General features: G+C 37.4%; 2 protein-coding genes across 3 annotated transcripts; one reads left to right on the top strand and one right to left on the bottom strand.

Moving 5' to 3' along the window:
• On the bottom strand, positions 1 to 7,602 carry LOC123878231 (seipin). Of its 2 annotated transcripts, XM_045925381.1 has the most exons (9): positions 7,456 to 7,602; positions 6,942 to 7,126; positions 6,187 to 6,332; positions 5,638 to 5,722; positions 4,614 to 4,731; positions 4,161 to 4,299; positions 2,548 to 2,633; positions 2,214 to 2,292; positions 1 to 1,189 (listed from the first exon to the last, which is right to left on the bottom strand). In XM_045925381.1, exons 1-9 carry the CDS (start codon positions 7,489 to 7,491, stop codon positions 1,122 to 1,124), a joined length of 942 nt encoding a protein of 313 aa, XP_045781337.1. In that variant the 5' UTR covers positions 7,492 to 7,602; the 3' UTR covers positions 1 to 1,121. The 2 variants fall into 2 exon arrangements, with proteins under 2 accessions (XP_045781337.1, XP_045781336.1); XM_045925380.1 differs by having other exon boundaries at positions 6,942 to 7,591.
• Positions 7,603 to 8,209: 607 nt separating this feature from the next.
• On the top strand, positions 8,210 to 14,730 carry LOC123878220 (valine--tRNA ligase-like). Its single transcript, XM_045925353.1, has 5 exons — positions 8,210 to 8,556; positions 8,919 to 9,028; positions 10,802 to 11,147; positions 11,226 to 11,370; positions 12,257 to 14,730. Exons 1-5 carry the CDS (start codon positions 8,316 to 8,318, stop codon positions 14,370 to 14,372), a joined length of 2,958 nt encoding a protein of 985 aa, XP_045781309.1. The 5' UTR covers positions 8,210 to 8,315; the 3' UTR covers positions 14,373 to 14,730.
• Positions 14,731 to 15,333: the final 603 nt, after the last annotated feature.

The raw sequence follows: 15,333 nt of genomic DNA on the forward strand, positions 1-15,333 counted from the left end.
ATGATATTGCCATTGTCGCAAATAAAATAACCATAAGCCTACGTTGTCGTATTAGTTTACAAATTGCGAAAAACTAAATTAAATTTGAATTTCGCGGCCAGGCCGGTCTCATGACCCTTAATAGTTTGTGTTAAGGTACAGATTTTAAAAGCTAGTATGTAACTTGTGACGTGATAATTTTTTTATCATAGAACGACCGCTTGTGGCTGTCTAGACTCTTCCTTAATTTATTAAGCCCAAGTTTAAATTATCAGTTATTACCTTTGACCTCTAGTAGCTAGATACCGTACACGGTGTTCCGGACGTGCCCAAAAGAGCCTAAGTGCCAAGCGTCCGTGGATATAATATACTATTACGTAGTCTATTTTTAATCCCAGAGACTAAAATGACAAACTTAAAAAAAAATGATACCAGCTTAGCAAAAATATCGTCCTCTTGGTTCCAGTTCAGATAAAAATCGTTAGTAAAATAATATTTCGAACATATCGAGTTAAATACACATATGAAATGTGTATTACTAAACGTGTATTATGTGTAAAGGCATCACTAATCACATATTATTTGAAAGACGAAGAATAAATAAATAACAAAAGCTACAAACATAATTAACCTAAAGAATTTTTCAATAGTATGTAAAACTCATAAATTGAGAATCAAGCCCATATTTATTTCACATGCATCTGAATTTTATTTAGTACATTTTGTTGTCTCATACATACCTACAAATAATCGATGTGTATCGATTGCACCACATCACTATCAAAGAGCCGTAAAAACAGGCAACACACGAAACGTCATTTTTGTCTCTGGGATTAAAAAATGGACTATAGGTAAGATAAAATAGGCATGGTTAGTTTTCATACTATTAAATGAACCTCCAGCACGATGGACCGACGATATAAAGCGGCTGGCTGGCAGTGGCTGGATGAGGAAGGCTAAGGACCGGGTGTGGTGGCGCTCTTTAGGGAAGGCCTATGTCCAACAGTGGACGTCCACAGGCTGATGATGATGATGATGATGAAATGAACCTCCAGCATCTAGCTATTATAAGTCCGTGGTTATCACAATTAAAATATTACACATTACTAATTATCCTAGATTACTAAATAAGTATAAACAGTCTAAGTTTTCTTCTCTAAGCGTTGAAATTCTTCTAAAAGTGATTCTTCTTCTATAAAAGGAAACGAATCTGAAAGAAATATTTTTTTCATCAGTATATTCCATTTACTAAAAACAGTTCAAGTCCGAGTCGGACTCGCATGCGAAGGGTTCTGTACCACTGTACAAATTTTGTAATGTTTTTAAAAAAAAAAAAGAATATTGGCCATTTTTAATCATGACTAACATTCCTCTTTCCCCTCCAACTAAGCGTTAAGCTTGTGCTAGGAGTGGGTACGACAATGGTGCAACGGGTGGGGTTTGAACCGCCGACCTTTCGGATTTCAGTCCGCTCCTATAACCGTTGAGCTATTGAGGCTTTAATGTAACCACAAGTTTTCGAATTATTCTCTTTACTTGTGCAATAAGACAGTGCTACCTGCTCAATTTCATGATTCTTGATGAACAGGAAGTACCATATAGTTATGATTCCCTTGATCGGTCTTGACAGACACTACAGACAGACAGAAAGATATGTGACTTCGTCTGTGTTGGTGTTAGCTGGCGGGCGTGCTCTGCCTTTTTGGAGTGTTTTTTTTTTTTTTGTTAAAACTAACTGGAAAGCGCTCTAAGGGGGGTGCCGTGCGTATGTCGGCGAGCGCCGGCACAGACGGGGTCCATACTTGTATAGTTTAACTAACTTGTTACAAATATCTACAAACTTTAAATTGGCTAATCTTTGTAAAGCCGGACGAGAGAGGAAAAAAAGGAAAGATAAGTGTAACGGTTCCTTTTTTCCTTTTGAAGTACGGAAACCTAAAAAGCGGTGATATCGTAGTGGTTAAGACGTCGGTCTCCTAGTCGGAGAGCCCGGGATTCTATCCCGGGTACGATACGCACCTACTCTTCAGAGTTATGATCGTTTTAAGCAGTTAACTATCACTTGCTTTAACGGCGAAGGAAAACATCGTGAGGAAACCTGCATGCATGAGTTCTCCATAATGTGTCTCAAAGTCTGCCAATTCGCACTTGGCCAGATTGGTGGACAAAAGTCTCAGTACTCAGCAGTGGACCGACAATGATAATGATGATGATGAATTTGAATTTAAAAATACCTTCTCGTTCCAATTTCATTTTTGAGATTATTTTTGTGTTGTCATCTTTTTCTGATTTCACCTCAATTCCTAGTTTAGACTGTAAAAGAAACAGTAAAAATGAGAACCTTTTAAAAAAAGTAAAAATGAGAACTTTTTAAAAACAGTTAAAATTAGAACCTTAAGGCCTCATTCACACGAGAGCGTTTTTTTACGCGCACTTTCTACTTTCAGCGCAACGCCGGGTTTTAACGCAACGCTAATAAGGGCTAAGAAAGGAAATATGTACTGTTTTGTTACTTTAATCTAAAAAAAGAATACAAAGGCATGAAAAAAAAATTAAAAAAAAAAATACCTTGAGAAATTCGGGTAAGCCATCTTGCAAATGATACCAGCTCAAGATGAAAATTAGTGACACCACAAATAAGTTTGAGCAGATACCTGGAAAAAAATTAAAACAATAATTAATTATTATTATAATCACACTACCACACTTAATATTATAAAGGCGAAAGTTTGTATGTGTGTGTGTGTGTGTGTGTGTATGTTTGTTACTCCTTCACGCAAAAACCACTGGACGGATTTGGCTGAAATTCGAAATGGAGATAGATAATATCCTGTATTAGCACATAATAGGCTACTTTTTGTCCAGGAAAATCAAAGAGTTCCCACGGGATTTCGAAAAGACTAAATCAACGCGGACGAAGTCGCGGGCGTAAGCTAGTCACAATCTATACTAATAAATAAAATTGGAGTGTCTGTCTGTAATTTCGAAATAACTACCTCATATTAAGCTCATATGGTTATTTGAACGATACCATAACTGAATCACACGTTTTTAAAATTTTTGTCTGTCTGTCTGTCTGTCTGTCTGTCTGTTTGAAAAGGCTAATCTTTGGAACGGCTGAACCGATTTTGACGGGACTTTCACAGGCAAGTAGAGGATTGACCAGGGCGTAAAATAGGCTACTTTTTTAACCGACTTTCAAAAAGGAAGTTGTGTTTTTCTACCTATGTACACCGAAATCTCCGAGATTTCTGAACCGATTTGCGTCATTTCTTTTTTAATCGATAGAGGAACTTTGCGACATTGTTCCATAAAAAATTTGGAGTCCAACTCCTCAATCCTGATGCTGCAGGGGATCTGACCAATCCACGTGGGCGAAGCTGCGGGCATCAGCTAGTATCAACTATATGTCCAAATGTTAGGCTATGGTGACGTGAAATTACACATAAGAAGTGTGTTATAAATGGGAGGACTGCAGCCTTATAACTGGGGGCTCCCGACTTATAAGGCTCAGCGCTCTCACCACTGCGCCAGTGAGATCGAGGGTTCCTATAATGCGCGACAGGTTGAGATGGCAATCGGTGTATGTGGCGGAGGGACGCCCCGCATACCCGCGCTATCCCGCACCGGGTTAGCGCGGGTATGCGGGGCAAACAATACGTACCCATGCATCCCAGTGTGTTAGGGCCCTAAATATGATTTTTTTCCCAACTGAGTCCCATCGTTACCACGACTCATCCAACTGAGTCGAAATATCGCCAGATAAACAAAACAAATTAATCGTGGTATGTGCCCGTTGAAGCTGTGATAGCCTAGTGGTTAGAACGTCCGCCTCCTAATCGAAGGTCGGGGGTTCGAGCCCGGGTCCGCACCATTAACTTTTCAGTTATGTGCGTTTTAAGCAATTAAATTACACTTGCTTTAACGGTGAAGGAAAACATCGTGAGGAAACCTGCATGCCTGAGAGTTCTCCATGTTCTCAAAGGTGTGCGAAGTCTGCCAATCCGCATTGGGCCAGCGTGGCAGACTATGGCCTCAACCCTTCTCATTCTGAGAGGAGACCCGTACTCGGTAGTGGGGCGGAAATGGGTTGGTCATGTTCATGTACCCGTTATTAGTAATATAAAATGTTAAACCACGAAATAAGCTTAAAATCATTACTAAATGTGAAACTTTCTTACCAATAAGTGCCGACGTTTTAGGCCAGTAATACATGACGTAACGTAGACCCGTGAAGTGCGCTTCGATGTGTAACTCAGATGAGAACACTTGCACGAATCTTGACTGCAGTTCCACGTATGCATCTGTTACGGGCCGTGCCTGAAAAATTCACATAAAAATTCATAGAGGCCTAGAGTTTAAGGTAGTCCTTCTTTCGCGCTCCTCCATACAAGCGTATTACACCTATTATTCTATTTTTTGTTGTTCTAGACTTGAACCGATGTTCGTTGGAACATGTTGTTACTAAGAAAACACCAGGCTCTAAAGGGCTAGAACCCAGAGCCGTAAAACCAGTAAAAAAAATAAGAAAACGCCGCATCTAGTGGAACATTGATATCGCCGCAAGAAAGGTTTGAAACGCGTCCCAGTTTGAGAAGAAGCTTACAATAAAATGAACCAGGCACTATGATCACCTGATCGTCTTCAAAGTCGCTAAATAGTTCGACTTGTAAGAACTGCTTTTCTTCATTGACACCCGACACTAGCAGTGGCGCGTAGAACAACGTGCGCATCACTGTATGTAACCGCGATCTGAAACAAGCAACAAGGTATTTTTTTTAACCACTGACCCAAAAAGAGGGGTGCTATAAGTTCAATGTGTCTATCCGTTTACACTATTCTTTGTACAATATGTGACTTTCATATAGCTGTTTCTGTTACCTATAGCACTCCCCTGACGCGACGAGCGCTTGGATAAAAACTTTACTATTTATATTAAACTTATAGGGCCATATATACTTATCATAACATAGGTATGTATTATTTTAAGGGTCCCGTACCTCCAAAGGAAAAGCAGAACCCTTATAGGATCACTTTGTTGTCTGCTTGTCGGTCTGTCTGTCTGTTGTGTGTGTCAAGAAAACCTATACGAAATCCGACCGAGAATCATGAAATTTGGCAGGTTGGTAGGTCTTATGGCACAAGTAAAGCGAAAAATGTGATATGAACAAATAATTATTTTCAGTTTGCAAATTAAAATAACTATACCAAGTAGGGTATCATATGAAATGGCTTTACCTGTACATTCTAAAACAGATTTTTATTTATTTTTATGCATTTATTGTGAAAAATGACTGAAAAAATACCTCAGTATGGAGCCCTCGGTGCGCGAGTCTGATTCGGTCTTGGCCGGTTTTTCTGTATATATATATATACATACTAGCTGACGCCCGCGACTTCGCCCGCGTGGATTTAGATTTTTCGAAATCCCGTGGGAACTCTTTGATTTTCCGGGATAAAAAGTAGCCTATGTGCTAATCCAGGATATTATCTATCTCCATTCCAAATTTCAGTCAAATCCGTTCAGTAGTTTTTGCATGAAGGAGTAACAAACATACACACACACACACACACACACACACATACAAACTTTCGCCTTTATAATATTAGTGTGATATATATATATAAGCAATAAAGATTTCTTATTTAAAAAAATACCTATGCCTGAGCATGGCGGATCTGCAAGACGCCGACACCAGCGCGCCGCCCGCCGCGCGCAGCTGGGCGCACACCATGAACATGCCTGCCACATTCATATGATCCATTTATAACTAAACATGAGACCACCTTTTGTCAGTATTCAGCAAATAAAGAATTTGATTGATTGATTGATTGATTGATTGATTGATTGATTCATTTACAAGAAGCTGTGACATCTGCCTCCTAATCGGAGGTTAGGGGTTCAATCTCGGACTGATCCCTGGGATGGACATAGGGTAGTTTTCATTTAGGAAAATCAGAGTTGTTAAAGACATAGAGATACTTAACAGATTTTTATGAAATTTGGTTCAGAGATAGCTTGCATTGTGGAGCCTGATGTGACATTCATATGAAAGTCTATCATTTTTCCAGTGATACATATAAAAATTTGTATATGGGCTTTCAAGATAAAATGAAGTATGTGTCCTAATCTTATATACTTAATACTAGCATATGTCCATGGACTACACACATATATTGTGATCGAAGAAATAGCAGGAAAGTTACCTATATCTTTATTGATCTGTGACTCGGGCACCTCCAGTATGAGCTTGATGCGGTACGGCTGGGCAGCCATCAGCATCTGACTGCGCTTTGTAAGTTGGACGTGTGCTGATGGGAATGAACACACACCCATGTTCTCATCGCATGACCTGGAATGATAAAAATATTTCCACTGGGATTCTTTCTTCTCTCTGGGCTGGTTTCCGCACTTAAACGTTTCCATCTGTTGTGTGTGCGTTGCTCCTCCCCGCAAAAGTCTTCACTCCTACCATCAAAGCTCGCTCCAGAAGCCGAGTAGACCACTGGGCTATTACCTCTTGTGGTGAGAGTCTACTGGTTAAAACTTCAGCCTCCTATTTGGGAGGTTGGAAGGTTGATCCTGGGCACACCACCTCTTAACTTTTCAGAGTTATTTGCATGCTAAGCAATTAAATATCACTTGCTTTAACTGTGAAAGAAAACATTGTGAAGAAACCTGCATGAATGAGAGTTCTCTTACTTGACTTATGCAGAAATAGAAATATAAACATTTTTTATTCAAATATATTTTTACAAGCAACTTACACAAACTCTGCTTACAAATTAACATGAATATAATATGCTAATGCTAAACTTATGTTACACCAAGCATTATGAAAGGGATACTTAATTACTTAGAAATATATAGAGCCGACCCCAATTAACATGGGAAAAGGCTAGGTCTATATATAGAAAGTTGTATCTCCTTCATTAAATATTAAATGCTGTAGTCAACTTACTTGAACTGCAAATGTACAGGCCTCACGTGCGTGACATTAGGCATGTATGTGTAATAGAAAATCACGTACAAAAAGATAGAAATCCACAATAAAGCCGATAAAAACACCAACACTATTGCTGCTCGATAAACCAACTCTTTTAGAGTTGTTAGACCTTCGTTAGTCTTTTTCTTATATCCTGTATACTGATCGGAAACAAAAACTTCGATAGGTAGACGAACAAAATCACGAAATACATTAAAGGGGTTCATATAAGTAAGAATAGCCATTTTTGTGTTTAAATTGAATAAATAGCATTTATTCCAACTTGTTACCACTTATCGCTTAATTAACGGCCAAAGAAACGGATCTTTGATTGCATTTAAATATTTGTGGCGTAGATAACGTTAATAATGCGATTGTTTTGTGATAATCTCGTTTCAAAGTTCCGGGGGCCAAAGTTGACTGATAAACATCTGTAATCTGATAAGAAGCGAAAGTGCATTAACGTTTAAATCTATATGAACACACATACACTATTACGAAACGCTGTTAAACCATGTGTAATCATAGTATTTAACCAACACTGTTCTTTTTCTCAATTTCACAAAATAAGATTAAATAAAATTAAGAACACTGGACCACAACAAAATTATTTAAACAAATCTGTCGTGAATCTCACAGGTGAATCTGTCATTTTCACAGATGACTTTGACGCTTGACATTGGTTATTGGGGAAGTGCATTGTACTGGGTTGGCACTACAATAAGCCAGCCAATCAAGTGAAGAAGAAGACAATCAATTTGACAACTCTACGGTACTCTATGGTAGTGTTTCCACTATAAGGGATTTCCCTATTTTAGAGCTAAATTACTAATATTAGGCAAGCCTTAGCTTATGGTGTTGTTGTTATGATGATGGGATTCAGAGAGGGTAAAAAGGCTTGAAAGTACAGAATGAAAAATTATAATTAAAAGCTTCTTCGACACATGTCATAAGTTTTAGGATTATGGATTTAGGAGGATTCGACACATGTCATAAGATTTAGGATGATATTTCATTAACGTGAAATAAATGTTTCTTCCTCTAAATCGAGGTAACTACCTATTTTAAAAAAATTAGGGTAAATTAAGGCAATTTCCTACAAAAACTAGGTTAAAAATAAAATCGTAAATGGAAGCACTGCTCTATGGTCAAAACTCGAATCTTCTGTCAACTCAATTGTCAACATCTAATTGTCAATCTTTTATCAAGACTTTATTTATCTTTTTGGTGTCTTTTTGACTTTTGTGTGATTGTTTAGACCACTTTAGACTTAGAGGCTAGTTTTCTTTTAATTTAAGATGTTTTACAATGGTTATTTTATAAGTGAAAAGTATATTCAAAAGTGATAAAATGATGCGATTTGGCCGCAACTTACCCATGTTAAAATCGTCAAATAGATATGTTTGTAGCACAACTAGAATTGTGGAAAAACCGAACTTATCATTACCCGCTTATAAGCCGGAATTTGTCGAAAAACGTAAATATGATGAATGGGAAAAGAAAGGAATCTTTGTGGCAGACTCTCAGAGTGATAAACCTGCCTTTAGTTTAGTGCTACCACCGCCTAATGTTACAGGAAAACTTCATTTAGGTTAGTTCTAAAGATTCGCAGTAAATTCTTGAATCCACAGTTGAATCACTATTAAAACTAAACTAGTTGCTATAAAAATTATAAAATAGCAAAAACCAGTGATTGCTTTCATGTACTGGTCAGATAAGAAATGGAAAGAATTTTTACTTGTATTTTATAAAGATATGATTTCTTTCCTTATGGAAGGTTGCCTGTAAGAGATTGCTTTAGCAATAAGATTCTGATTATGTTTGTGTGTGCAATAAAGATTTCTACATAAATAAATACTTATTAAACCTGTATTATTCAATCAATCTGTTTCAGAATGTTCAGAATTTATGTAAAGTTATCTATAGTTATACCAAGATTTTTTTTAATTTCAGGTCATGCTTTATCATGTACAATCCAAGATGTGATTGTCAGAAGAAAGAGATCAATGGGTGTAAATGTGTTATGGGTACCAGGCACAGACCATGCTGGCATAGCTACTCAGGTAACCTACTCTTCTAAAAAAACTGCTGATTTTCTTGCCCGCTCTTCCCAGTAGAATTTGCTTTCTAAACCAGTGGTAGAGTCTTGACATATCATAAGTGGCACATGCTGCCCCACATGCATTTCAACATATTAATTCTAGTGACCCATACAGACATGGCCTAGTTGTGACAATGCATATAAATCAATTGCAGTTGTCAAGCGAGTTGACCCATGTCAGTAACTGGATGGGTAACTAACTTTGTAGGTCCAAATTTTGCCCATTCGCTTTCTCCTTGTCTGAAAGAGCATGTTAAGCAGTCCTGGTTATTATCACTAACATATTATTGTCATAACTAAAACCTTCTTCTTCTTCTTCTAGTGCCATCTCCTATCGGAGGTTGGCAATCATTAAGGCTAACTGGATCTTGTTCACCGCTGCTCTAAACAGTGACCTCGTACTCATGTTAAACCACTGGCGAAGGTTTTTGAGCCAGGATGTTCGTCTACGGCCGGGTCTACGCCTGCCCTTTATTTTCCCTTGCATTATGAGCTGCAGCAGGTCATATTTTGAGTTCCGCATTATATGTCCCAGATATTCGAGCTTTCTCCTTTGCACACATTTGAGTACTTCAGTAGACTTCCCCATTCTCTGCAACACGGTGGTATTTCGAACACGATCTCTCCATGAGATTCGCAACATTCGCCTGTATACCCACATCTCGAACGCTTCCAGTTTATTGCTCATCGCCTGCGTTAACGTCCAGGCTTCTACCCCGTACAATAAAACTGAGAAAACATAGCACCGTGAATAGAGAAAACTAAAACCTAAGAGTGGTAATTTAGTTCTTGTAATATTATAATTGCATGTGGTATGATTTGGGAACCCATCCCATTACTATCCCAAGAAAACTCCTACCAATTTTTTTACCTATTAACAGGGCTCTCTCCGTCACTCGTTTCATACCATTTCATACAATCGTAGTTCCAATTTCATTTGAATATTAAGCAACCAAAGTCCATGAAATTTTGCAGACATATTCTAGAAATTAATATCTGTGTCTGTGGTGTTTTAGATTTTTCTAAAAATATGTAGTTTTAAAATTACAGGGGCTCAAAGATTTGTATGAAAATTTCTAAGACCGCGTAACTTTGAAACCGAATATTTTAACAGAAATCTGGAAAACCACAGACATAGATATTAGTTTCTAGAATATGTGTGCAAAATTTCATGGACTTTGGTTGCTTAGTATTCAAATGAAATTGGAACTACGATTGTATGAAATGGTATGAAACGAGTGACGGAGAGAGCCCTGTTAATAGGTAAAAAAATTGGTAGGAGTTTTCTCTTTTGTATTGGTAGGACCTCTTAATGGAAAGGGGTGATGATCATGACTCTTGACAATGAGTATTATGACACACAAAGTAGCAATGCTAGGTCAAAATTAGTTACTATCTAAATATGCTTTCTCTTCTCTTTTAAATTATCGTACTTTGTACTTCAGGTTTCAAAACAATGGTATAAGTACTTACCTTAAATAACAATGTGTCACATTAGTACCTACTTATGCCTAGTAACAAAATGTTTGCCTAAATTTATGAATCTTACAATTTTGTAAGGTTCCTTTGACTATTTTCTTTCATTGTTAAAGTAACTAGATATAATTACTTAAAATACACATAACACTAGAAAGTAGAGGTGTTTGGTAAATTTAAATTTAAATTTTTGGGTATGTGCATCTACAATGTAGGTATATAATATGTGAATACAAAAAGTATTCTATTTTTATTACAGGGTGTAGTAGAAAAGTACCTGAAAACCACACAAAACATCAACCGCCACGACATAGGCCGCGAAGAATTTATCAAAAAAGTGTGGCAATGGAAGGAGGAACATGGCAACACCATATGCCATCAACTAAGAATACTTGGCAGTTCTCTAGACTGGTCTAGAGAATTATTTACTATGGACAAAAACCATACTTATGCTGTGAACAGTGCATTTATTGAGCTATTCAAAAAAGGATTGATTTATAGAAAGAAAGCTCTAGTCAATTGGTGTAATGCCTTGAACTCTACTGTATCAGACATTGAAGTTGATAATTTGAGTATAAACAGTCCAACGGAAATTAAGTTGCCAGGTAACTGAAACATGGTTATTTTTTTTTAAATTCACAAACAAGTTAGCCCTTGAATAAAAAAAAACTTTATTTGCTTAGGTTACGACAAACCGGTGAATTTTGGATTAATATACGACTTTTCATACAAAATACTTGGGAGCGATGAAGAGATTGTGGTTTCCACAACCATGCCTGAAACTATGTTGGGTGATACCGCTATCGCTGTGCATCCTGATGATAACAGGTAAATGGTATACTATCATCAAGTAAGAGTGACTCCTTTGAGCGCCATAGTGCCAAGGTGGAGGGTACCAGAGGGCGGGGCGGGTCACCTACGCGATGGACCGACCAAGACTATCGGCCAGCAAGGAGAAGGCTCGTGAGGTCCATAACATCTACCCCCAAAAACGTCACTTCGTGATGACCACGGCCGCTCTGCTAAGTGTTACGACGAAGATCGTAATCAACCCATCGCCGGCTCATTACTGAGCACAGGTCTCCTGTCAGAAGGGTTTAACCATATTCTACCAAACTGGCCAAGTGAGGATTGGCAGACATCACACACCTTTGAGAACATTATGGAGAACTCTCAGGCATGCAGATTACCTCAAGATGTTTCTCAACCGTTAAATAATAAAACCGTTAGGTAAGGCTTAAAACACACATAACCCTGAAAGTTAGAGGTGTGTGCCCGGGATGGAACTCTGGACCCTTGCCTAGGAGGCCGACCGCGACGTCCTAACAACTAGAACGATATACTACACATACCGTAAAAAAATTTTTGACCGTTTAACCTTGACTTCACTTAATTTATCGCGATCTATTTGGTAGTAAAAAGCGAATGTGTCTGTGTCGCCGCGTGATTGGTTCGTCAGTCAACATTTGCAACAACTGCCGCGCAGTGGGAAAGTACAGTAGCTATGCGCACATCCCCTCCACTCGTCCAGAGTTCTTTTTACATACGCTAAGTGCGTATCATTATTGCAAATAATGATACGCACTGAATGCTACTGCAATGAATGATAAAAAAATTAATAATTTAAAAAAAATATTGATGGAACTCATTAGGCGGTAGAATGTAATACTAGTTTTCTATCAATTCATAAAGATCGTATTAAATTCCATTTCAGGTATAAACATTTGCGAGGCAAAAAGATACTCCATCCATTCAGAAATACCGGAATCCCAATTATTTTTGACAATTTCGTCGATATGTCATTTGGTACGGGCGCTGTAAAAATTACACCCGCCCACAGCAAAGTCGATTATGAAGTTGCAAAAAAACATAATCTACCACTCCTGCAAGTTATAAGTGAAAATGGCTTGATAATAAATTCTGGAATTTTTAATAACATGAAAAAATATGACTGCAGAGAAAAGTTACTCCAAGAAATGAATGATTTGGGTATTCTCAAAAGCGTAAAACCACATCAAATGACTTTACCTATATGTAGTAGAACGGGAGACGTTATTGAATACTTACCAAAAGAACAATGGTTTCTGTCGTGTAGCAAACTCAACAAAAGAGCAGCTCAAGTCGTTTCAGATAAACAGCTAGTAATAGAACCAGACAAGTTTACTAAAAACTGGCTAAATTGGACTAGCGATGATAGAGATTGGTGTATATCCAGACAGCTATGGTGGGGACACCAAATACCAGCGTACAAATGCTGCGCGAATAAGAATTTAATTTGGATCGCTGCAATGGATGAAAATTCTGCTAAAATCGAAGCCTCTAAGATCCTTAGAACTTTGCCAGAACACATAATAGCTGAACGGGATAGAGATGTTCTTGATACTTGGTTTTCTTCAGGGATTTATCCGTTTGCAAGCTTAGGTTGGCCTGAACGACACAACGATACTTACAAAAGATTTTATCCCTTAAGCTTGATGGTGACTGGGCATGATATTCTAGGGTTTTGGGTGCATAGAATGGTTATTTTAGGTCTGGAATTAACCGGGCAGTTACCATTTAATAAAGTATTGTTGCATGGAATCATATGCGACAGTAAAGGAGCGAAAATGTCCAAAAGCAGAGGAAATGTTATAGACCCGATTGATGTTATAAATGGTATTACACTAGATGGTTTGAAAACCAAAGCTTTGAATATGCATAATGATGGAATATTGAGTAAAAGTGAATTAGACAAAGCCATTGCTTATCATAAATCTAATTTCTCAACAACAAACGGCATACCAGAATGTGGGGTAGACGCATTAAGATTCACGCTTCTATCCCAAGATATCAAATCGCATTTCGTTAATTTCGACGTCTACCAATGCCATGCGAACAAATTGTTTTGCAACAAAATCTGGCAAAGTATCAAATACATGCAAATTTCTTACGCCAAACTAAAAAATATCAATGATGAAATAACTATCGAAGATCTAACTCATTTCGATAAATGGATTTTGAGTAGATTATCTAATATGGTTGAAAAAGTTAATACGTCTATGGATGCTTATGAATTCCATATAGCGACGAAATCTTTAAGAACTTTGATATACAATGAATTTTGTGACGTTTACTTGGAAGCTACGAAACCAGGTTTTGATAGTGATAAACCAAAAATAGGTTATGCTCACGCGCACACTTTATCAGCAGTTTTGAATGTGTCCTTGCGATGTCTCGCCCCATTTATGGTATACCTTACAGATGAACTAATTCCGAAAATACCCGCACTGGAAAAAAACATTATACACAATTTTACCGACATTGAAAACGATTATTACAACTTCCCAAAAACCGAAGATTTTGAAGCTTGGCAAAACGATGATTTAGAAATGAAAATTAACAAAATACTTAATACTATCTACCTTATACGGGAATTAAAAGGTTTATACGATATGCCTAATAAACTGAAACCTTTAGTTTTTGTTAAAACGACTAATGAATCATTGGTAGACGATATTGAAAATAACATGAACATTGTACTCAATCTATCCAAAAGTGCAGCTGTCATATTTAATAAGGAACCAAATAAAAACTGCGCGAACGCTATTTTAGACCAAGATACAGAAATAAGCGTCGAAATTATAAGCAACAATATGGAAGATACAATTTTATCAGCCAGAAAAAAATTGCAAAAGAAGATAAAGAAATTAGAGCAAAGTCTAATGCAGTTCGAAAATAAAATATGCAGTGTTCATTATATGAATAGTGTACCAGAAACGACACAAATTTTAGACAGAGAAAAACTATATGTAAAGAAAGAAGAACTAAGAAGATTGCAAAGACTGATTTAGGTTAAGAGTCAGACTGCTTATACTCTATCCACGGAAAGAAGTTAATATTCTCTCTGTCACGTAATCCCATACAAATGATAGAGACAAAAATCTGAGTGGGCGTTAACCATTTTGAGTCATCAACCAATCACCAACGTGCACGAGCCCGATTCGCATTTGACCGGTTTTTTTATATTATGACCAGAGAGTATTTATTTAAAATAATGTTTCTGTCACACATGCAAAAATCTATTGTGTTAAGGAGCATGCGACAGGTCTGCCCGCGAAATTCAAATTTAATTTGGTTTTTCGCAATTTGTAAACTAATACGACAACGTAGGCTTATTGCATTTTAGTCAGTCGATACTAGAGCTAATTTCTTAAACTGGACCCTTTCAAGTTCTTTACTTTTTATATAAACCTGTGAGGATACTACCATTGGCGCAATTAAAATGTCAAAATGTTGTCGTATTAGTTTACAAATTGCGAAAAACCAAATTAAATTTGAATTTCGCGGGCAGACCCGTCGCACGCATCTTAAGTAGTTTAAAGTAATTAATTTTGTGATTAGGCTATAAAAATAAAAGATTTTTGAAACAAACAATAGATTTATTTGCTTTCACGTGACTGATATGTGGTGGTGCCGATTTTTTTTTTCGGAAAAGTTCTAGTTACCCACTGACATCTAGGTAGCTATAGTTCTAGCAATTCACGGATGCGTATGGCTCTTGCTTGTGTTTAGTTGTATCAGTATATAAAGGGTTTAACCAGAACGCTAGCGAAAACTTAGCGTTCTTATTTATACTACCTTATCACAATCCAATACCAATAACCATTTGCCTTATCTTGTACTTTAGTGATATAGTATTTTTCAAACCCGCATTGTTTAGCGTGCAAAACTCGTGCAATGCCCCATTCTACGCGCAGCATTGACTTCGAGTGACCTATTTACGGAACGTTCGTTGACCTCTAGCACCAGTCA

Source organism: Maniola jurtina, chromosome 25 (genome assembly GCF_905333055.1).
Source record: "Maniola jurtina chromosome 25, ilManJurt1.1, whole genome shotgun sequence".
Taxonomy (NCBI): Eukaryota; Metazoa; Arthropoda; class Insecta; order Lepidoptera; family Nymphalidae; genus Maniola; species Maniola jurtina.